Genomic DNA, 23,248 nt, shown 5'->3' on the forward strand with positions numbered 1-23,248 from the left:
AAGGCTTGTGGCCAATCCACATATTTTCGTTCAAACATCTTTGAATTTTACCGGCATTTGTTCCGGTATGTTGCCAAACGGTAACAAATTTTCTTGCTGGTATCTTCAAAAGCTTTATTAATTTCATATGATATGTCGCCTTAAGATCCGTTTTCAAATAATTGATAATTTTACCCTTCTCTGAATTCCATTCGGCAAACAAATCTGCATTTTCGAATTTGAGGTTATGCTCTATTAATGCAAATTCCAAGAATTGTGGTAAAAAGTGGCATTTCTAACTATATACATTTCAAAAAGAATTTATTAATCTACGACACAGAAAAGGTTTCAGGGTGGGACTAGGTAGGACTCACTTTGTACACCTTTTCAAAAATTAGTTTTCATTACAAGTTGGCACATGTTGAAGGCCTCACTTTAACCTTCAATTACGAAGACATCAGAACTACTAGAGACAGTTAAAAACTCAAAACACGTAGTAAGAACCCGACAGATTAAGATTCATCAAAAAAAATTTAATCACGTCTTGGCGTTTTTCAATTTTTGAGATATCTAAAGTGGTTATTAATTTGCCACTTTTTCCCTTCACGTGCTTTACTATAAAAACAGTTGGGTTGCACAGCTGATTTTGCGAATGTGGCGCCATCTATGGAAATTTCTGGTACGCAGATTTAATGGTCGATCTTTTTCTAATGCAGAGCGATCAAAACCAGGTTTCAGTTTTGACTTTGAAAAATTAGGTTTTGGCCAACAAAAGTGGTCGTTCGGACCATAGTGTGCCGGTCTGCCTTTGGCCTGCTTTTCCTCTCTGGCTTAAAACTGCTCACGTTTGCCAAATTAAATGGGTCGTCATCTGAAAGAAGAGTCTCGTGGCTCGTTGTCGCCCTTTGTCTGTCTCGCTGTTTGAAGAATTCTGCTGATGCGGCATGCCCCACACTCATAGTTGGCATCATTGTGCGGGCAAATCAAATAAATTGTTGTGATTTTTCTCCACATCCACATCCGCCGGGGCGGCTGTGGCATGTTTGGGTGGCCTGATGTCTGGTGTCTCTGATTTCAGCAAACTTATGCGAAAACTTAAACCATAAAAGCATATTTCTGTATCTGTATCTCTGGCTTTTAATTGAAAAATATTTGTAAAGAACATAAATCGAAAGACATAAATCAGTTATTACATTAAACGAACATCAAAATTGCCATGAAATTGAAAAGGAATTTCTGTTGAGATGAACTTTTGTGTGTAGATCGAAAAGATAATCGAGTTGAAGGTTGAAGTTTCATGCAAATTGTCGAGCAATCTCAGAGATGTTTCTGGCAAGTTCTTGTCAACTCGAAAACCCTGTGAGGTCTGCGACATAATTACCGAGTGACTTAAAGGGCCGTCAGTTAATTATGCAGAGATGCCGGCCCAAGAAAACGAAAACACGGACACACAAAGGGGCAGGGGAGTGGAGGGGCATATACCCAGGCCTGTATGTTTTGTGGATGCATGAGGTAATTGGACCAGTTGAGCGTGAATCGCCCACGGCAGATCAGTGGAGTGGTTCCGTACCTGATTGATCGACCAGAAAGAGGGGGGCCATGACGACGACGACAGACTAGTTTAGCCATTCCTGGAACTGACTAATGACACTTGCATGCTGCCTGCTGCCAGTTGCCAGCTGCCTGCTGTGTTGCATGTGGCAGTGTGCTTACAAAAATTGGAGCACGTAAAACGCTAATAATCACAGCTCATCAACAAGAGATTTATAATAATTTTACAAGAGCTCAACGGCTGCAAGTCCGAGCTGAACTTTGGGCATAAATTGTGCATTAGACATAGGTGCCCCTCTTAGCTGTGGGGCGGACAGACACCACCACAGACTCCAACCATCGTTGTCGTTGTCACAGGCCCTCGGGGTCATTATTAATGAGTTTCCACTGGCCCGAACAACTTATCGCTTGTAATTATTGCCCTGGCGACTCACGTAGACGCAGCCCGTGTGCTGCTCAGGCACATGATTGATAAAAGACTCGCCGCCGACAGAAAAAAAAACAACACGACATTTGCCATGAATGAAAACTCAAAGTGCCGCAGTGAGCCAGAGCCAGAGCCAGAGATATGCAAAACTGTCAGAGCAGCAGCAGGAGGGGGGAGGAAGGGGAGAAAATGCGTGTGGCCGCCAGCCTCAAAAACGTAATTTTATTTACACGCCAGCCAGCGCATGGAGCCGCGCGGAGCTAGTGAGCCAGTGCTCTTGCTTTTGCCCCAACTGTCTGTCAAATTGGCAGCAACGATACCACAAAACGACAAGCAGTCTACCTGCGCGAATCGAAGACTGTGATACCCATTGCAGATTCGTCTATGGTGGAGTACCAAACACAGAGCTGGGAGATTAAAGGAAAACCCTCTGGAAAGGGTATTCACAGCTTCGTTGGCCAGTGCCGTTTGCTGGCATTGTCATTGTCGTTGTCTGTGTTGATTTTGACGGCTGCCGATGGCACTAAGCGCGCACGCACTTAAAGCCGCCGCACGGCTGCAGTCCTACCATTAATGACGACCCAAGTGATTGGAGTGGAAGAGTGGGGGACTGACTGACTGACTGGTGCCTGCGGTCGACTCGTTTTGCATTTCAGCCGGGTTAAGCGGAGCTCAGTTAGCCAATGCATTGAGAGGTACGACTCGTATATCCGCGACACATCGCACCCCATCCACGCTGCAATAACCGTGCAACGCGCGCGTCTGCTGTCTGGGCAAAAGTGTCGTAATCGATATTTCATGGCCATAATGAGAGCTGTGACAAACGTTGCGTATGAGTGATTTTTTGGTATGCATTATCCGAGAGGGGATTACATTTTGCGAGTTTATTTCACAGAAATTCAGGGACGGATTAACAAGATAAAGCAACAAAAGGAAAAGCTGAGAGATATATCAATCTTTTATACAAATAAATAACTTAACTTTAATTGCTAAGCCTCACTGGGATAGAGCGCAAGACAGAGACTTATATGCTTCATTTTGGCAATAATAATGATCTCATCAGATACGGGATCCGCGTAGATATGATATTCCCGGATCTTTGGAATTATTGGGTACAAAAAAACACACAGAAACCCCATCGTTGATCGCTGCCATAATCAGAAATGCCGATGACATACCAGAACTCAAAGAACTTCCAGCTTTCGAGTAATTTTTGACATACATATTCCAAGAACTTTAAGTTTTTCGAGACAAAAGTTTGAAAAATGGAGTTGACAAAGCCTCTGTCGCGGCCTTAAGCTCTGGCAAAACTGTGACAAATGGTTTTTGACGACTTCATGCTCAAAAAAATACACACACATACATACATACATATGTAGACCAGAAAATCTTAGCGTCTTGTGGCGTCATTTATCATGCTTACAAAGCTAATGACATTTGGCCAGGGCGCAGCAGCGGTCGGGCACGAAAATTCACGGCCCAGACTTCACAAGACTTCAAGTGCGGCCAAGCAGAGCAGAGCAGACCGACAGCGACTGTGGCAGCACTTGAAGTGGTTATATAATTATTTCTTAACGGTGCCCCAGAGCTCTGACCACCACTTGCCAGAGTGCCAAATAGTGTGTGGGTTTTGTTTGACCAGCGCTTGATTCTGTCAATACAGGGTGCGCTACTCTGGAGGGACTGTGGGACTGTGATTTCGGATTGAAATCGGATCAGATCTCTCGGTGCAAACACATGGCCGCTCGGACGTTTGAACGTTCGAGAATTTATGTAAATCATTCACCCAAATACACAATTCACTTCACATACTGGCCACACAATGACATGGCCGAAATGGTAATGGTAATGGAAAATGGTTTGGATTCGAGTGTTTCACGAGCAAACACTTCACAGCCCCCAAGCCCAGCGGCACAACTGAAACAAATTGCCATATACCAAATACACACATGAATGTATCTCTAAATTGTATCCGAATATAAGTATAGGTCTGTGGAATAGACAAAATGTTGGTCATATGCCCCCATGCCCCCAGGCGACATTTAATTAGAGTCAAACGCTGGTGTCCAGTGTTCACACGCCAAGCGGCGCGCAGCTCGAAGCTCGCGTCATTTCTACGGCCAAAATAAACCTGCAGTTTATGGCCAACATAATTAAGTTAAAAGCTTTTTTACAGTCACCCCACCGAGCTCCCCATCCGCCTCCCGCTAGCCCCCCACGGTCCGCGGTCCGCGCGCGTTCCAATTGATAATGAAAATGAAAATAAGCAAAAGCCATGAAGCGTGTTTAATGGCTAAATAAATGCTGGCTGGCGTCTAGATTTCAGTGTTGCACCCACACCTGTGTCCCACTCGACTTGGATTTGGCTGATGCTTAAAGTTAATGTTAGCCAAGGCTAGGATATAAAAAGGAAACTGCCGGGACATTGACCATCGAATCGGAATGAAAATCGAAACGGAAATGTTCAGAGATGGAGTGGAAATTGTCTTTCACCCTTGATTGCTAAGACACACTGGGAGAGAGAGTGAGGTGAACCTCACCTCTCTCTCTCTCACAGTCCAAAGTGTATTAATAAAGAAGAAAAAGGTCTGAACCTTTACCTTTTTTTCTGCCAAAGTCAGCGAAGCAGACTCCTCATCCCCGTGTTCCCTTTTTGAGGAACTTTTTTGGGGGGCAGCTGTGTGGGGTAATTACTTTATCTGTTGCTGAAGTTGCGCTTCGGTTCGGTAATAGGATTAACAAAAGGCAAGCGAAATTTTGTGGCTCAAAAACTGGCTATAGAATGGAAATCCAAAGCTGGCCAAAAGAGTCTCCCCCCCTCCCTCTCTCTCTCTCTTCCTCTGTGTGTGTGTGTTGCCTTTTGCAGCAGCTGTCAGAACCATAACTCAGTGTCAAGTCGAGTCGAGACTGGCTCTGGATATCTGGATATCTGCGTGGCCACAAAAGCCCCCGCGCCACAGACGGACAAAGACAAAAACCAATTGTTCAATGGAGGAGTACGATTGGTGCTGTGCCGTCGAGGCTGCTGCTGCTGCGGGGCCCCAAACGAAATAGATTTGCAAACAATTTGCAACAATTCAATCAAAAAAACTTTAAACGCAAATACAGAACGTCGTACGGTTGGACAGACAGACAGACGGTTCAGCGGGTGGCCAGAACGAACGGGTGGGAGATCAGACCAAGAAAGAGCTCTAACTTGACGGCCATCAGATAACTCACTCACTTGGTGGTCCACGGGACCTCAGCCTCGGCCTCAGCCTCACTTCTTCGACTTCTTTTGCGCCCTGTGTCGCTGTCAGTTAGCCCCCCTCTCCGTCTGTCCCTCTGGCTGTCTGTTTGCACTGTTTGTCTGTCTGTTTGTGCTGTTTGTTTGCCCAAGCGTTTGAATGGGAGAGCTAACAAAAGCGCCAAAGAAATTTCAAGGTGAGACCGGGTCTAGAGCCATGTCTTAGTTTTTTGTGTGCGAGAGGATAAGCGCGGAGCAGCGCAGAAATATTTGCCAGCCAAACACAATGATATATCCAGCATTTGCCACACAGACGTCGCTCAGGGTCTGTGCAGCGTGCAACGTGCAGCGTGCGGAAAATGCAAGTGTTGCCACCGCGGCGGAAGTCGTAGCTCTCTCTGCCAGCCAGCCGGAAAAGCTCGAGACATGTTGAACAGTTGCACGTGCAATATTTCACCGCCATTGTGCCACATATTGATTGCCATGCCCAGGGCTGGGATTAGCACTAGCAAAGGAAACTATCCTTTGCTCAGAGAGCGCATCCCGCAGGAAAAGGCTGCAAAAAAGTGAGCAGAGTGCGGAAAAGCTGCGACAAATGTCAACGGGGCAACGAACGAGCCAAAGAACTGCCAAAGTCTGGAAAAAAAACAGCCAAAACATGCCACACAAGGGATCGGAAAGGCTGTACAAGAAGTGCCGCTATGTGACGATGACGGGCGACACACAACTCATATTGCATCACGGGGCAGGAGGCAGCTCTAGTTGAAGTTGGAGATGCCTCCAAAGCTGATGCTGATGCTGATTTTGAGTCAGAGTCGGAGTCAAAGAGGCTGAGGAAGAGACCCAGCTCGTCGTCGTCGTCGTCCACATCCACATGCAGCATTGTCAGGCTTTGTGCCCGTTTGGCGTGGCATGCGAAATAAAACTCTCGTAAACAGACAGCCGACGTCGCTTCTAAACTGCAGGCATCTGCAGAACAAGGAGCAGCACCAATACACTTTGCGAAGGCACCAGACAGATGGATACTCTTACGGGAGAGGAGCAAGGAGTTGGCTGTAGTTTTGATCAAGAGAGTTCGCAGAGACGAGACGCTGGCATCTTCTGGATTGCCCCTCATATCTTTGTACCAAGAATATGTTATTGGCAATATGCACTTCTTTCATCATAGCTCCTTTCTTGCTCCCCCTTCGATTGCTGGCTATTCCCTTAGCAATTTCCGATTATACCCACCTGTTTTCGTAGGGTATCCTTCAGCAAAGGCATCTCCCCGAAACAACAGCAGAAACAACATCGGCGAGAACAGCCAGCAAACAGCAAACAAGAGACGTAGACGGGAGACGAACCTTTGGAGGCTGAGCTGCAGGAATTACGCAAATCTCGTTTGTTGAATGTGTTTTTCAGTTAGGTGGAAGATGCGCCAATATGGGGATGAGCCCCAGAGGCGCGTGCGGGGGGCCGGTACGTTCCCAAAGAGATGAAAACGAAGGAGGCTAAAGGAGCGACGGCATGGACATAAATCTGCTTTAGCATTTGGATTCTCTGACTGGGTTTTGTGCATAACGACGACGACGACGACGACGACAACACGATGTTGGCTCTGCTCTGCCATTGCTTTTCTTTCATTTTGTCGCCGTTTTGTCTGTGACATTGACTGTCTCTCTCTCTCTCTCTCTGGGACTTTCTTTCTCTTCTTCTCTCTGTATATTTCTCTCTTTTTCTATGTTTATCTCTATCCTTCTCCGTGTATGTTTCTCTCTTGTTTTAGATTTGTTTGTGCTGCTGTTTTTAATGCTTTTTTTGCTCTGAGCTTAAGACTCATAATGCCGTTATAAACACAAACGAATGCAGCTCTGTTTTTCTTTTTTTTTTTGTATCTGTGTATGTGTTGGGTGTATCTGTGTGTTTGTCAGAGGTCAGCGCACGTTTAAGCCAAGCATTGCAATTATACGCACAATGCAATTGGGAGAAGAGAGCCTCAGACGAGAGGAGTTGCAGCCAGGACACACACACTCGTACATATATATATATGTATATATGTATGGTAGATGGAACCATCTTTGGGGCAGAGCCAGATGCTGAGTAGCATCACCATCTGACCTGACCCTCATGGCAGCAGCGGCTTTTCCCTTTTCGCTGAGCTTTTCCCCGCTGTAAATTGCAACAAATAAGCTGACATAATGCCAAAAGAAGAAGGGCAAAAGTGTAACCCTTTGAGAACATAAACTAAGTGTTAATTATATTAAAGTCTGGGGGCAACATGCAGCAGATTTCAGCACACAGACACACACACACGCAAGAGGCAAGAATTGGGTTAGTCACGTAGTTGAAGTTTTGGCAAGACGTTGATTACGTTTTAGCAGGGATTTTCCCCGCACAGAAAAAGTGTCGTCGCCCCAAAAGGATGGCAGTGCTACTTGGGGGATGGAACGGAAAGGAATGGAATGCTGGTGGCCAGACATGTGTGCTATATTTTCCGGTTTACCACTTGGCGTTCCTCTAATTAAGTTGCATGGCGAAAAACTTCTTCTATCCCTGCCGCCGCCTGCCAACAGCTGACAGGAATGGTGTGTTGGTGTGGAGGCGCTTCTGGTTAGGGAAAAATGTAAGCTCATTAAGTGTACTTGGCCAGGATTCGATGTCCTTTAGGCAGCCACACAGCCAGCCAGCCAGCAAGCACTCCTTCGAACATCAAAGTAAGCATAATTTGATTAAGACATTTTAGCCAAAGACCTAATCATCATTAGCATCAACATAATCATCGTTGGGCCACATCCGACCCCAGGGTTGCCCGCTCCTCAATTTTCGCTGCTGTCAGCATCAGCTTCGAGCTTCGAGCTTCCAGCTATCCGCATCCGCATCCACATCATCCTTTGATGCCCCAGACATCATCTACTACGTCATTGGTTCGTTCGCTTCACTCTGGCTCAAGCGAAATCTAATTTATTGAACTCTGTCGGGGAGTGAGGGAGATAGAGTCAGGGAGTGGTTGCAGGAAAAAAACCTTTTGGGACTTAAACACTTTTGTTTGCACAAGTTTTTCCGGGTTTTTCCCTGCCCCGCCCGCCAGCTCTGTCTCGTTTTCGCTCTGTGATTAATTGCCGGCCATTGCGGTCCCTTACATGTTTTAACGTTGATTTTCAGCCATAACGTTGGAGAAAGGCTTTCGGGCCTTCGACATGCATGAGGCGTAGTTCATTAGGATGGAAACTTGTTATGTAGGGGTGGTCTGTCCGTCGGTCCCTCTCTATTAGTTTGAGTTTCGATGAAGGGGAGCGACGTGTCTATTCCAATCTATGAAGATCGATGGTGGAAGCTCCTTTCGGAGGGAAAAACTCTCTTCCGCACATGTTTAAGGGATATTATATTACTCTGCCACTCACCTTCATCAAGTATTCCATTTACGGGGCACATACATTATTAGCCTCAAACTCCGCCGCCGCCTCCTTCGCTCCTCCTCCGCTCTCTTCGTCCTGTCAGAGCTTTGACTAAGTAAACGGCAGACCGACAATATGATGAACGCTCACGGTTCTTATGCATTTTTAAAATGCACTTTTCTGCTTGTGTCTTATGGTAAAAGCATTCACAACAACTGCAACAACAGCAACATATAAAACAACACCAAAAACAAACAAAAGATATAACAGAACACAGGGCACAGAACTGGTGACAACAATAAGGACATGGACAGGGGCATGGACATGCTCTTGTGTAGGAAATTTTACGGACCATTGTATTAATGTCCTTGGCCCACGTTCACGTATTTGTAATGCAATTTAAGGCAGCAGGATGGCAGGACAGCAGCAGAATGGCTATGGAGTGCAGGACATAGAATGGTCCTGGTGTACACCCATAGACTGCATGGGAGGGAGAGGGACAGGAACAGGGACAGGCACAGGGACTGCATTGAATAGCAGTGCAGCAGACTGCTCAGGAACTGCAAAAGCACGTTCACTTAGTCTCTGCTGTCACTGTCACTGTCACTGTGTCACTCCCCTCACCTCCCCCCCTCTGCCCCATTTGCCCCTTGCACTCCACTCTCGTCTCGACTGTCATCTAATGCAGTCAACTCAAACTCAAATGCAATTAGTTTTTCCACACACACCCGCATACAAAAATGTCCCTGGAGAGAGCCAAGAGAGCCCCATCAGCATATGCAAAAATCAACTCGTTTTGACCTTTCGAAAGTGTGAGCGAACTTTTGTGAGAACGTGTTGTCATATAGAGATTATCGCCCTCGCCGTCGCCGTCGCCATCGTCTTGAACTCAATTCTCTGGCAGTTTTAATTCCCAAAAGGCAGCTTAAACATCTCGATGCCAGTCCTTTTGTGTTTCGTGTTGGGTCAGCAGAAAATGCTTAACATAAATTCAAAACGGAGCTCGGCTCGGTTCTGGCCGAATCCCAGTTTTTTCACACTTGCCAGCCATTAAGTTTATGACGCAACAGCAGTAAAACGGTAGAGGGACTGGGACTGGGACTGGGACTGGAATGCATGCAAAGGGATGCGATGCCCTGCCCATCGTCGTCGTCGTCGTGTGTGCAGGATGTGGCCCCCAAAGGGATCTTTTGACCAGGCAAAAATACCATAAATAAAACATGGCAACGGGTCGAACGGAAAAGCAACAGCAATGCCAATGGCAATGGCAATGGCAACAGCAACGCCAGCAACAAAAGGCAAAAGTCAGTGTCTGTTGGTCAGTGCCAAAAAAAGAGAGGGAAACCACAACAAAAAACAATGAAGGAATGATGGATATGGTTGTCGAATTACTTGATACCCTGGGTGAATGGATATGGAAAAAAATTAAGCTGTGTTTCGGTAGATTTTTTCTATGTCAGCTATATGTTATAGTACTCTGATCTTATTAGAACTCAGGAGAGAACTTATGGTGAACCGGGAGACAGATCCACATACATATATTGCTTTCCCTTTGAGTACATCCCAGAAAAACCGCACAAAAACTCGCTCTTTACTGCTAAGCTACTCTGTGAGAGACTCCCCCAGGGTGTGTCATACACCTACACGAATTGATTATACTCTTTGAGGATACTTTCTGAGTAATGGGTGTAAAAACAGCCACCAAAAGAGAGAGAATCCAACATGTTGAAGCGCCATCTGCTCCACATGAGACACGTGGCAGACAATGAAGGAGCATCCCCCACCGGCGGACTCGACCCACTCGGGCAGGGGTGTGTCAGGAGCCTTTGCGGTTAACAATAGTACGCCCCTGGCCATAGACCATAGTTTGGGCGCTTTTTTGCGGTCCTGCAGCTGCGGCAACCTTTTTTTTTGGCAGCCAGAGCCGAGCTGAGCAGAAGGAGTTGGGCAGTCGTCTCCCCAGAGAATCAACTCAATTTATTATTGCCACTAGACAAAGAGAGAGAGGGAGAGGGAGAGGGGAAAAACAGGGAATTGGCATTTTAAAGCTTTAACAAATTAAATTAAACCAACAGAAAATTGTTGATTGCCCGACTTTGTCCACACTTCGATTTGCCATAAATTGTTTGGCTTTTGCTTTTTGGAGGGAACATTTTCTTATTTGCTTTTGGCGACGGCCGCTTTTGGTCCTCGTTTTATTTTGTGCTTTGCTGTTTTCCTTTTTTATTATATTTTTCCATTTTATTTTATCAGCAAACAGCGACGGCAAAAGAAAAGTGCAAAGGCAACAGAAAGAGAAACAAGCGGCAGGGCAGCACCGAAAAAAAAGGCAGCAATTTTCCAATTGAATAATTGTCACTCGGGAAGTTTTCACTTTTGTCGGCAGACGGCAGAGGCAGAGAGTTAGCCAACCGGAGAACGAGGGCACAGGACGAGAACCAAGGACCGAGGACCATGGCTGTGGCCATTCAATGGCTCAACAGTTTGCCAGTGTCTCACAGTGTTTGCCTTTTGCCCAGTCTTTGCCCAGTCTGTGCTTTCCTTGCTCTCAGACCCAACTCATCGCAGTCAGCATCCACTTCCCTCCCTTTGGTTTCTCCCTTAGCCATACTCCTGTGTTTTAACAGCAATTTTCTTGTCTATTTTCAGGATGATTTGCCGGGCCAGGCTCTGCTGGATGTCGTCTTTGCCAGGCTCAATTTAATCGAGACCTCATACTTCGGCATACGTTATATCGACGAGGAGAATCAAACGGTAAGGCAGGCAGACAGGCAGGCAGTGTTGTCCAGGACTCCGGCTTCTACTTCCGCTGTGCAAACATATTGGTTTTTGAAATTCATTTTCATTTTCATTGAAATTCATTCAGGCGCAACGAGCGCTAAAGAAATGAGAACCAAAAAGCCGTGCCCCAGGCGGGAGGCGCAACTCTTTGAGTCTCTCTCTGCATCGCTGGGGTTAGGGGGGTGGCGAATTATATAATTTCGCTTTCAAGCACCTGTCGGTTGTCCTTCAGACACACACAGTTTTGTGCGTGGTTTTGTGTGGTTCGACCTCCCTAACCTCTGTTATTCCTGTGCTTAATTTTCCCGCAGCACTGGCTGGACCCTGCCTCACGCATCTCCCGTCAACTGAAACCCAAATCGGATCCATACGACTTGTATTTCGGTGTGAAGTTCTATGCTGCCGATCCGTGCAAGCTCCTGGAGGAAATCACCAGGTGAGTGAGCCTCAATTAAATTAATTATTTAAACCATTTAATGTGGCGCAACTTTTGGTCTGGCGTGGCCTGGCGCGGCCTGGGATATTCAACAAATTGAATTTGAGGAAATTTAATTTGTTAACAGACGCATAATTATAATGCAATTAACAATAAATGAAGCAAATGGACGAGTGAGATGCAGTTAAGGAGAGAGCCAGGGCAACGACTAACTAATGGATAATGCATGATGAAATTAATGCATTTATGCACAAACACACACACATACACACACACATTGAGCGAAATAAATTAAAATAACGCAATAGTCAATTGAAAAGGAGAGGCAGCCACTGGGATGCAGATGTTGCATGGATGGACCCTGGCAGTGGATTGGTGTGCAAAATGCCAAATGTCGCAAACGCAAACGTTTATGCTGGTCAGCCCTGTCAAGGGATATGTGGACTTAGGAAAGGGCGGACAGGATACACAGTATGCAGGGACAGGGACAGGGACATAGTCATGGCTTTCATCATCGTTCGATGGCGCGATGCGATGATGGTGTCTGGGGGCGATTGCTGCATTTATCAAGCATTTGGTGTGTGCAAATATTTGCACTTTATACGACGACACGTTCCCCATAATCATCATCAGAGACAGCAGCAGCGGCGGTGGCGGCAGTGGCGGCAGAGTGGCGAGTGAATTGTCGAGAATGGAAGGATGGAGCGGAGCCCACCATTTGGCCAAACATCATCAAAATCTATGCCCTGATGCTGATGCTGATGCTGCTGCTGCGCTAATATTAGCGCATATAAATGCATCGAAATGCACTTGTAGCCAAGTGGAAAGCTGTATGGGAAAGTAGGGTTCACGGCTCCATGGGTTTATGGGTTCATGTGGCAAATGCAATTGCCACTGAATGCATTATGGCAGAAGTGCACTACGGACTGCGACTACGGCCCAAAGAATTTTGTTATGTTAGCTATACAAAGTCTGCGGCAATACAATAAACGGCAATTGACTTTCGACAGCGACAAAGTTGAAAATTCCAATGGATAAATAGAGGGATATTAGAGGGATCCTCCCCTATCAGAGAGTCAAACAAGGACAGCAGCCGGCTAGACCGAAAAGGATTAAGGCAAACATCAACTTGAAACTGAGGCCTTGGCAAATAATTGTGAAATATGATACACAGCACACCCTGCCCTGCCGTGCCCTGCCCTGTCCATCCCTTTGCAACATTTCTGTGTCCTGTTGTGGTTCTTGTTTTTGTGACTAGTTCCGTCTGTTGTTTATTTGCTTCATGATTTTGATGTTACGCCCAAAAAGTCAACAAGTTTTCCGGTTGTGTTTGCCTTGGACAAACATCGATGGAATAGGGTGGCAGCGGTGGGGATTATCAACAAATTTTATGCCCAAGGATTTGTTTGTCAGCTTGTTAACTTGTTCCTTCATCCTTTGACTAATGAAATTTGTCAATTTTCAGATACCAACTTTTTCTGCAAGTCAAACAGGATGTACTTCAGGGACGACTGCCAGTGGCCTTTGAACTGGCCGCCGAGCTGGGTGCCTTTGTGATCCAATGTAAGTTGGAAAGACACACTCGTTTGTCAGAAGAGGAGCATCTTTGATATATTATAAATCATTCACAGCCGAGCTGGGGGACTACGATCAGCGACGCCACTCCAAGGGCTACGTCTCCGAGTTCCGGCTGCTGCCCAACCAAAGCAACGAGCTGGAGACGCGCGTCTCCGAGCTGCACCAGCAGCTCAAGGGCATGTCCCCATCCAGTGCCGAGCTGAACTATCTGGACAAAGTCAAATGGCATGATATGTACGGCGTGGATTTGCATCCCGTTTTGGTAAGTTATAGACACTGCTGCCCCACAAGACCCCAAAACCACAGCTGGTTTCGGGTGGAAAAGGGGTCAGCAGGGAAATGCAAAGTTTAATTTCATTTCATGGCAAATATTATAAATCATTTGCTCACATTTCTGGACCCCAAAACGTGGGGAGAGGGCAATGATTACCCCAAAAAACCCCCAGATTTTGGGGTGTGTGTGTGTGTGTCTCAGACGAGACTCTAACCCCTGCCCGATCCCCTGGTTTTGTGCTGCGTAAGTTGGCACTTCATTTGCATTTTTTATTGCCCTTTACTTTGGTATCAAACCTCAATAAATCACCAGCTGTGTTTGTCTGGGGGGGCATGTGGCATGAACCCTTGTACTCCACATGGTTGTGGTATGTGCCCTACCTCCCGCCCCACCTTCCACCTCATCGCTATCGTTGCCCTTGTGTTTGTTTATAGACACAAATCATTGACTATCGCGGCGCCAGGCAGCCGTCTTTCATTTGGATTTTCCTTACCATTCCTCCCAACCCCTTCCCATGCCCCTTCCTTCTTTTCCTTTCCTTCTTTTTTAATTTAATTAACAGCTAAAATTACATTTATTTCGGTTATTCTTACGGGGAGGTTCGGCGTTCGGTGCTCGACGTATCCATAAAAATGCCGCCTGCTACTAATGGGCGCAAAACTTTCCTCTTGTTAACACATTTTTTGGCAATGGCCAGAAAGAAACTTTTGCGCCTGCCTTTTGTTTGCCAAAGTTTCGCTCTCACTAAAGTTCTCGATTCTCTTTCTCTTTGCTCCCACAGGGCGAGGACAGCGTGGAGTACTTCCTGGGGCTCACGCCGAGCGGGATTGTCGTGCTGCGCAACAAGACGACGGTGGCTCATTACTATTGGCCGCGCATTGCCAAAGTTTATTATAAAGGACGCTATTTTATGCTCAGGATAAGCGATAAAAATGTAAATTTTTCACGCACCCGAACGCGACAATGGAGACGAAGGCCATGGGCGCGAATGGGAAAGCCGGACTGGGGTGTAGGGCGACAATGGCCACAATTGACGATGCAGATCCCCCCATCTTGGTCATAAATTTGTTGGCCGACAAGTGCTTCATACAATTTGCAGTTCGTATAAAGAGTGGAAAGGAAAAAGGGTAGTGCTCGAATGGCAGTTATCCTTGGGTTCCAAGAGGGATTAGATGGGATAGGATTTATCTGGGAACACTAAAGCTTCAAAGATGCATTAACAACGTTTACCAAACCGTATGGATATGTTATAGAATTATCATTAATAGCTGTCAAGTGATTGATCAATCATTTCCTAGTAGAAGTCCCCATTAATCAGCATTCAAGCGATCGCTATAGGGTATCCCTGCTTCTCCATCACATCTCGCAGCTGTTTTCAATTTCTTATTTCCCATTTTGCAGTGTCGCCAATTTCTTTGTGTCCCCGTTCCTGCCTTTTGGGCGACAACTTTTTGGCTGTCAGCGGCATCAAGTGGCGCCAGGAGCGGAGTAAAGTGCTAGAAGACTCGTTAGCCAACAAGTAGCTGCTTGGTGCTCTGGCAGCGGCCATAGAAGATAGAAGACACCGAATGGGGCAGCTTCTGAAACTTGTACACTTTCGGGTGTTAACGCTTTGATAATCAAAAAACTTTTTGCAGCCAGTTGACGCGCACAAAAGGCGAAACTTTAACGTTTTTCCTTTTCGACTTGATTTTTGTTGGACGGGTTTTTTTCTTTTTTTTGGGGAGAATTCACACATTACATTCTGCAAGGGGGAAGGACCATTGAGTGGTAGGAACGAGTGGAAGCAACTTTTGCTGAGGCATTCATTCACTCAATTTGCCTTTTGCCTTCACTTGGCAACCGACTCGACTCGACTCTTTGGACTCTTTTGTCGGCATCGTCGCTCCCATCGCACCCATGGCCCATCGTCGTGACTTGACTTTTCCGCTTATCACACACTGCATTTCCCGTATCCTCCTCCTCCCTCTGCTCCTCCTCCACAGAATGAGCTCAGCACTTACGGCTTCGAGACGCCTCGCAAATCGGCGTGCAAACACTTGTGGAGATGCTGCGTGGAGCACCATGCGTTCTTCAGGCAGGTGCGCGTCGCCCCGCTGCCCAGCTCCCAGTCGCATGCAACCGATTTGTTCCAACTGGGATCGCGCTTCAGGCACAGGTGAGTACCGTACCGCACCGTACCTTCACAGGCACAGCGTACAGCGCACAGAGTTCCTTCTGATGATATATATGCCGGAAGTATTGCGGCCCGACAAGTGGGTGCAGTCATGTGCTCCGCCCTCGTCATGGCATGGCCATTAGATAAAGTTGTTAAATCCAAAGAAACCATAACCATGTCAGCTCCGAGCTGGACTCTGGCGGTGGTACGAGTATGCTGCCTAATTTATTGGCCGAAACCCGAAAGCGCAGCCAATTAAGACGTAACAAATTCCAATGGACCAAACACTCGACTAGCCTCGAGTGCATCCCATGTGATTAGCTCATTAAGAGGCAGAGCTCAAGTGGATTTCGTGGCAGCTGCATACTCGTACAGATGACCTGCCGCATGGACGGGGCACTGGTTCTCAAGAGGATCAAAAGATGGGGCTATCGAAAGGGGGTACTGCTGATACTTATTAGTGTAATGAAAGCAGGCTTAGGCTTAGCTTAAAGGGTATAGAAATGTGGTCTGAGTGACTTTTCCGATTGATGTAGGGGAATAATATGCCTATGAAATGCCGTCTGATATTCCGTTTGCTGGAATCTTTTGCCTTAATTGGACATTCCCTTTCCAACGACTAGCTCCAGGGTATAACCACTTGGTCGATTGTTACTCCCAGGTTACTTTCAGTTTTCCTTTGAAAGAGAGAAAATGAAGCAAGTTCGCATGTGTTGGGCTCCTCGAATTTCATGCAGCTCCAATTAGAAATCATCTCTGCCCCAAACAGAAGCAGGGTAGGCAGGAGTGGAGGCCAGCATACATAGATCAACTTTACGCCATCGCTGGATGGTCAACTAATTGGAAGTCCAATAAAAATGTCGGATCTAGGAGGCCTTGCAAGGCACAAGGTACGGGGCAAGGGCCAGCAGGCATTCGGCCGAAAAGCAACTCGAGTGCAAAGCCCACTAATGACTTTCTGTGAAATGCGGCTCTAAACCACGGCAGGAAAGGACAGCACAGGAGGGCACAGGGGGGCACACGGGGGGCTGGCCAAATGCAAGGCAAATTGTGCATGACGAATGTGGCAGGGGATTGGGCTTCGAATGGGGGTCTGGGCCTGGTACTGGAACTGGAACTGGAGCTGGAGGCAAGTAAGTCCTGGCTTCATGTTTATGACAGACATTTGCGGTGACTGCGGCTGACCATTTAGTTGCTGCGCTAAACTTTCTTGCCCCCAAATCGAGTTCACGTGGCCACGAAACTATTAACTTGGCCAACAGCAGACAGAGTATGTGGTGTGGTGTAGTATAAGTGTATCGTAGGGAAAGTTCTAGCCAAAAAAAAATAGACGAAAATTTCTGGTTCTGGCTCGGACTCCCATTTTACGACGGAGGGAGAACCAAGGAAGGGCCTTGGCGTTTTTAATTTGTGAAACAAATGAAAGTTTTTCTTCGTTTTTATTCTTTTGGTTGCTTCTGGTTTACAACCTTTTTATGGTTCACTGTTCATTATTAGCCGGGACCATCAAGAGCAAGTCTTCCCTTGCGCCTGCCTTTGGCTTACGTTTTTTGGCCGTTTTTTCCCATTTGTGTTGTTAATATTTTCGGACGCCTTTATGCCTACTTTTATGTTGTGCCCAACACTCAACACTCGCCACTCGCATGTCTGCCACAACCAACCCCCCGCCAAACCCCCGAACAACACCCCGAAAACAACCCGAAAGTCGCCCGGACAAGCAAACGGAGAAGGATGCACTGGCCGCCGGACGATCCCCGCCAGCCTTCACTCGCGTGCCCTCCAAGCGCCAGCCCAGACGCGTGATTGATGACTTTTTTAACAGCCACAAAGGAGGAGGCACCAACGGAGCAGGAGAAGGAGCCGGAGGTGGAGGTGGCGGAGCTCTTCTAGGCGGAGTCGTTGGCAACGGAGGAGTCGTCAGCGGTGCAGGAGGAGGCATCAACATGGGCAACAGGCCGCTGCCACAGCCAGGTCTGGGCAACATCTCCAAGTGAGTACCCCCCGAATGTCCATCATTTGTTTTCATTCCATGCACAAAAGTTTTGATTTACCCATTGCCCGCTCCCCCTCCCCCTCCTCTATGCACAGAGAGAGTACTCTCTCCAGTACTTGCCTTTTTAGTGTATTTTTTACCCATTTATGCAGCAGCTGCTACTCTTGCTGCTACTTCCTTTGACGTAGTTGTCCTTTTTTTGGATACGCTTTTTGTGTGTGTATTTTTTGTGGTAATAATTTTTAGAGGCTGCTCCCGCCGCCGGAAGAGCTCTCATGGGTCCTGTTCGAGAGGGCCTTTCCCTTTGATCTGTTTTTAATTTTCAAACATATTTTTGGGGGGCCAACACAACTCTCCGCAGAGCAGTGTCTGGCAGCATCCAATTGCGCGGCTCACTCGATTGTCTCGCCGGGTTCAATCTGAAAGGAATGCAGCCAGAACACTTCATCATTCCCATTGCCCCCATTACAATACATTTCATGTTTGTGTTTGACAGAACCACAGGATGGGTGTGGGTGTGGGTATGGGTATGGGTGGCTGACTCCTTGGCATTGTCCTCGTTCAAGTGCCACCCATTGCATGTGGCGGGGCACTCGATTTTTTGTTTCGAATTTCGTGTTCAAAATCCATTTAGTTGGCATTTTGAAGGCAGTTACATTGTCTAGACGCAACATTTATTAAATGTTTTATGGTTGTGCACATCAAATTATATAGACAAATAAAAATCCCAGCCATTAGTTGAGTTTCTGGGCAACGGAAATGGCTGCCAGGATGTTGCGAACCAGCGATTAAGTGAAGCGGAAGGAGAGAGAGATAGATTGAGTCATGGCAGGAGATTTATGTGTGGTGGAAGAGCAAGGACACTACACACGGAACAGATCCTAGAACACATTTCGAATTAGACAGCAGTTTCTTCCCACTCTGTCGGCCGTCTGCTGTCTGCCGTCAGTTTGCTGTTTGCTGTCAGTGTAAGTGTTCTGCTGGTGCATAAATTACACGCTCAGGTGAGGGTCTAAATAAGGTAATAGAAGCCAATCCCAATCCCAATCCCAATCCCGATCCCGATCCGTACAAAGTGTTTCTGGCTGTGTAATCGGTGGACAGGCAGCAGCACTGGCAATTCCTAGGAAGAGCTGGGATTGGGGATTGGGATGAGCAAATAGCTCACGTCATTTATCATTTGCAAACAAAGAGAAGCCCAAACATCAGGCAGCCGGGACAGGCCAATCAAGTTGCCTCCTGCCCAGAGAGGTCTGAGAGATCGAAACGACCAAAACGAAGCGGGAGCATAAATCACTAGGCACGCCTCGGTCTCGGTCTCGGTCGGGGCCGCAGTCTCCATCTCCATCTCCGTCTCAGAGGCACGTTCTGGATCCGAGTCCAAGTCAAATGGCGACGACTCCTGAGAGTACGAAATGATTGCCCGCTGATTGCCAGTGCGGCAATTACTCAATTTTACACACGCGCATTATTTGTCTGTGTCGATCTTGGATGTGGAGATGGAGTCGGAGTTGGAGTTCCACTTGGAGATGCGAGTTCGATGTTCAGGCTTTGGGTTTAAGGCGATCCTCTGCATAGCGTTGGCTCCTCCGACAGCCTAAATAGCCCCCAATGCCGCAGAGCAGACTTTAATCAACGTTTATGTTAAACAATTTAAATTTATGGCAAAATAATGCGAGACTGATCCCCCATCTCTTCTATCCGACTATCCTCCCCCTCCCCCTCCCCATCTAGCAACTATGACAGCCCCTACCGATCCACGTATAGCATTCCCACCAGCCTGGGCATCCGACCCTGCCACCAGCAGTCCCCCCAGCAGCAGCAGCAACAGAACAACAATTCCAGCAGCTACAACAACAACAGCGGTGGCAACCTCCAGACACCTGACTCGCCGCGAAGCACGCGCAGTGCCCCATGGCCCAGGTCGCAGCAAAGATCGCTCTTCGGCCACAATCCATCGAGTCCGCGGTCCGTGAGATCGGCCAGCACGGCGCATCATCACCACCATCATGGGCACCACAGCCATGGCCATGGCACCAGCCACCATCCCCACCAGCAGTCGTCCTCGTCGTCGCACCACCAGCGACAGCAGCGGGCCAGCTCCTCATCCGCCTCGCATCAGCAGCAGCGCTACAGGTCCAGCTCTGTGGAGAGTCACTCCTCGAATGATTCCAGATCCACAAGAAGGTAAGTCTCCAGAGGAGATCCTCGGGGTAAAGTCTCTGAGGAACTACGATTCCCTTTCCAGACACAAGCATCGCCATCGTCGCACCTCCGACAATGAGAGTGAACTCTCGCGAGGCTCAGGTCGTTCGGGGCGATCGGGTCGCTCGCATCATCGCAAGCACCGCCGCTCGCACAGGCATCGACGGGACTCGGCCGGCGGCTCTGATCATGACAGCACCCGGGGACGCAGTTACTCCGGACATCGCAGCTCCTCGATGAGGAGTGGAAGTGCCGAGCTTATCGACTCCACGACGCAGTGGCGAGAGGTGCAAAGACGACAGGCGGAGGCCAGCCTTGGCCAGAGCTCCGTCCAGCAGGCGGCAGTCTCCAAGAGCAGCATGGTGGCCCGCAGTCTGCACAGCAACGACAGCCACTCGGACACGCACTCGCACCACAAATCAAGGAGGCATCGCAAGAACAAGTAAGTGAAAAGATTCCCCCCTCACCTAGACGATCCTCAATCCTAACTTCTTTCTTTCCATAGATCTCCTTCGGAGTCGCGCAGTCGCATGTGGAACAGCGAGCTGGCCAAGCATCTGCAGTTCGATCTAGTGGACACCGAGGGCATGTCGGAGCAGCAGCTACGGGAGATCCCCTACACAGTGGTGGAGACCACCTCAAAGCGATCCAACTCCAATCTGAAGATCCACAAGAGCAACAGCAAGAGCAGCGTGGGGGCCAAGAGCACGGGCTCAGGCAACACCATAACCAATGGCAGTGGCTCCGCCAGTGCCGGTCAGGCGAGGATTCGCGTAGATCGCATCAGAGGGTGAGTAGAAAAAGGATCCATTAGCTATATCGGCTGGATCTTATAGTTGAGCCGCCTTTCAGGCTCTATTACCAAAGTTCGCATCCGCATGAGGGTAACGGCGGTGGCGCCGGCGCGGGAGGAAATGCTCCCAAGAACGGATCCATACGATCGGCCAGCACGATATCATCCCGAGAATGTGAACGCAATAATGGACTGGTTAGGTAAGTGCTTACCAGGGGGAGTCCTTCACAGGATTCGAAGTAAGAGTATCACTTTCTTTATAGAATGATGTCTAGCATGAGCATGGGTGACTTCATCTCGCCCACTGGTTCGAATCTGAGTCCATTGGAGAACTCCGCTCTGCGTGTCTCACATGAGCACACGGATTCGGGTCTAGGTGCCGATCAGGATTATGCCTACTCTTCAGAAAGGTAAGTGGAATTGTTGAATGGAAAGAATCGATATTTATCGATATTTTATGCGATAAATGTATAAATTCACTTATAATTGATTTCGATAGTTAATTGATAGCGTATTCCACATTTCGTGTATCGATTTTTTATCGATATCAGACATTTCAGTTCGATACATCCTTCTCTTTTCCCTCTGTATCCATCCCACCATTCTTAGGTCCAGTGACAGCACACGCTATGGCACCAACAAATCATCGGGGGCCTCGAGCGGATCCCATCGAAAGTCGGGCGGCAGCGCCGGAGGCGGCACGAATGGCGGCTACAACAGCCTCATGCAACAGACTGTGAGTAATCAACAGCAGCAGCAGCGCTCGCTGTTCGCCCAACAGCAGCGGCAACAGCAGCAGCAGCAACAGCAGAAGACCAATTACAAATACGCCTCCTCCTCATCGACCACTAATCCCACAAGCGGCGGTGCGGGCGGCCTGGCGCCGGTCCACAGTGCATCCTCTTCCTCGGGCCATGGTCACACGACTCCCAATACCAATCCCAATTCCAATTCCAACCCCAATCCACAAACAAACGCAACTAACCCGATGCAGTCGCCGGCGGCTGGCCACGCCAATCGCCTGCTCCACTACACGACCTTTGAGAACAACCAGTACAAGTTCAGCCTGAACAATGCCCTGGCCAGGGGCTCGGGAATGGGATCGGGATCGATGGCAGGTGCCGGCGTGGCCACCGGCGGCGGCAGCAGCAGCAATCTCATGGTATCAACTGGTGGCGGAGGTGCTGGTGGGGGTGGTGGTGCTTTCAGCAGGCAACGCAGCTTCGTGGAGTGGCCCAGCAATCCGGCGGCCCCGTACTACTATCAGGGACCCTCGACGAGTGCGGCGCAGGTGAAGAGGCGCGACGCAAAGTCGGACATTGGGGTCCCCACGCGACGTCTCTCCGGCCAGAGCATAACCAAGACCCAGCTCCTGACGGGCGGGGGCGGCGGCGGCCAGTTGGCCAATGCCAGCTGCTATCCGCTGCACTACGCCAGCAGCAGCGTGACCAGCTCTGGGCATAGCCGTCCCCCGGGTCAGCGCTCTGGTCAGGCCACAGCATCGGGCCGCTATGGGATGCAGCCGGCCAAGTCGGATCTCTTCTTGTCCTACATCCATGGGGCGGAGTACGAGCGGCCCTACATCTACAACTATAAGATGCCGCAAATGCCAGCCGGGTCGGGGCCGGGCGCTGGTTCTGGTTCTGGAGCTGCGGCTGGTGCTGGTGGTGTTCCTGGGGGATCGCCCAAGCAGCAGCCCACCGCATATCACATCTCTGGCTCCCAGACAGCCGATCCGCCGCCACCGCCACCGCCTCTGTACGGCGGTTCGGCGCCCGCCAACGATGTCATGTACTATCAGTTTGACAAAGGAGCCGCTCCGTCAACGTCAACGCCGCCCATTGTACAGCAGCCGCAGTCGATGCAGTCGATGCAATCGATGGCATCGAGGCAGCCATCGTCTTCGTCGTCGTCGGTGGCTGCCGGTCCATTAGTCTATCTGCAACATGGACAGAATGTTGCCCCATCGAATGTCACCTCCACGCAGCAAACTGTGAGTAAGATTTGAGGTCCGTCGCATGTTGCGTGTAAGCCGTAAACCTGTCGCATGCTGTTCTCGTTCTCGTTCGCGAAGTTGTTGTCTTTGTCGTTGTCTTTTTCGTTGTCTCTTCTTCCTCATATTGTTGTCTTGTTTTGTGTTGTGTTGTGTCCCTAGAACTTGTGTTGTTTTTTTCCCTTTGTTGCATGTTCTGTTGTTCCAACTTTTTAAGTATTTCCTTTCTTTCGAGTTGAAGTTTGTGTTTCGCCGCGTCTCCCTTTAATTGAATCCCGTATTTTATTGGCATTATCGCATTCGAGAAGAGCACTTAGTTCACTTGAAGCGTACATAGTAGCTACCATAAGTATCTCTACACATAAGTACTCCCTCCCATACTCGTATATTCGTATATAAAGTTAGTTTTAAGAGTCGTCTCTTGACTGCATGACGTATACTTAATTTTCTAGCACAAAATTGTATTTTCTGTGATTTTTT

The 23,248-nt window shown here is 48.3% G+C and overlaps 1 protein-coding gene across 6 annotated transcripts in view; it reads left to right on the forward strand.

Moving 5' to 3' along the window:
* The window catches only part of LOC6896886 (band 4.1-like protein 4), a 60,798-nt gene that overhangs the window by 26,230 nt on the left and 11,320 nt on the right, over nt 1-23,248 (forward strand). For 2 of the 6 annotated variants that reach the window (XM_002137040.3, XM_015183370.2), the window contains exons 3-15: nt 11,207-11,311; nt 11,650-11,774; nt 13,240-13,337; nt 13,406-13,614; nt 14,408-14,560; nt 15,612-15,784; nt 17,490-17,774; nt 19,512-19,964; nt 20,026-20,424; nt 20,488-20,772; nt 20,835-20,975; nt 21,039-21,185; nt 21,385-22,768. In XM_002137040.3, the coding sequence (XP_002137076.3) occupies nt 11,207-11,311; nt 11,650-11,774; nt 13,240-13,337; nt 13,406-13,614; nt 14,408-14,560; nt 15,612-15,784; nt 17,490-17,774; nt 19,512-19,964; nt 20,026-20,424; nt 20,488-20,772; nt 20,835-20,975; nt 21,039-21,185; nt 21,385-22,768 (3,957 nt within the window). The remainder of the gene's footprint in view (nt 1-11,206; nt 11,312-11,649; nt 11,775-13,239; nt 13,338-13,405; nt 13,615-14,407; nt 14,561-15,611; nt 15,785-17,489; nt 17,775-19,511; nt 19,965-20,025; nt 20,425-20,487; nt 20,773-20,834; nt 20,976-21,038; nt 21,186-21,384; nt 22,769-23,248) is intronic. The other 4 variants (XM_015183369.2, XM_015183371.2, XM_015183367.2 and 1 more) reach the window with 3 other exon arrangements.

This window comes from Drosophila pseudoobscura, chromosome 2, assembly GCF_009870125.1.
Source record: "Drosophila pseudoobscura strain MV-25-SWS-2005 chromosome 2, UCI_Dpse_MV25, whole genome shotgun sequence".
In the NCBI taxonomy this organism is placed as follows: domain Eukaryota; kingdom Metazoa; phylum Arthropoda; class Insecta; order Diptera; family Drosophilidae; genus Drosophila; species Drosophila pseudoobscura.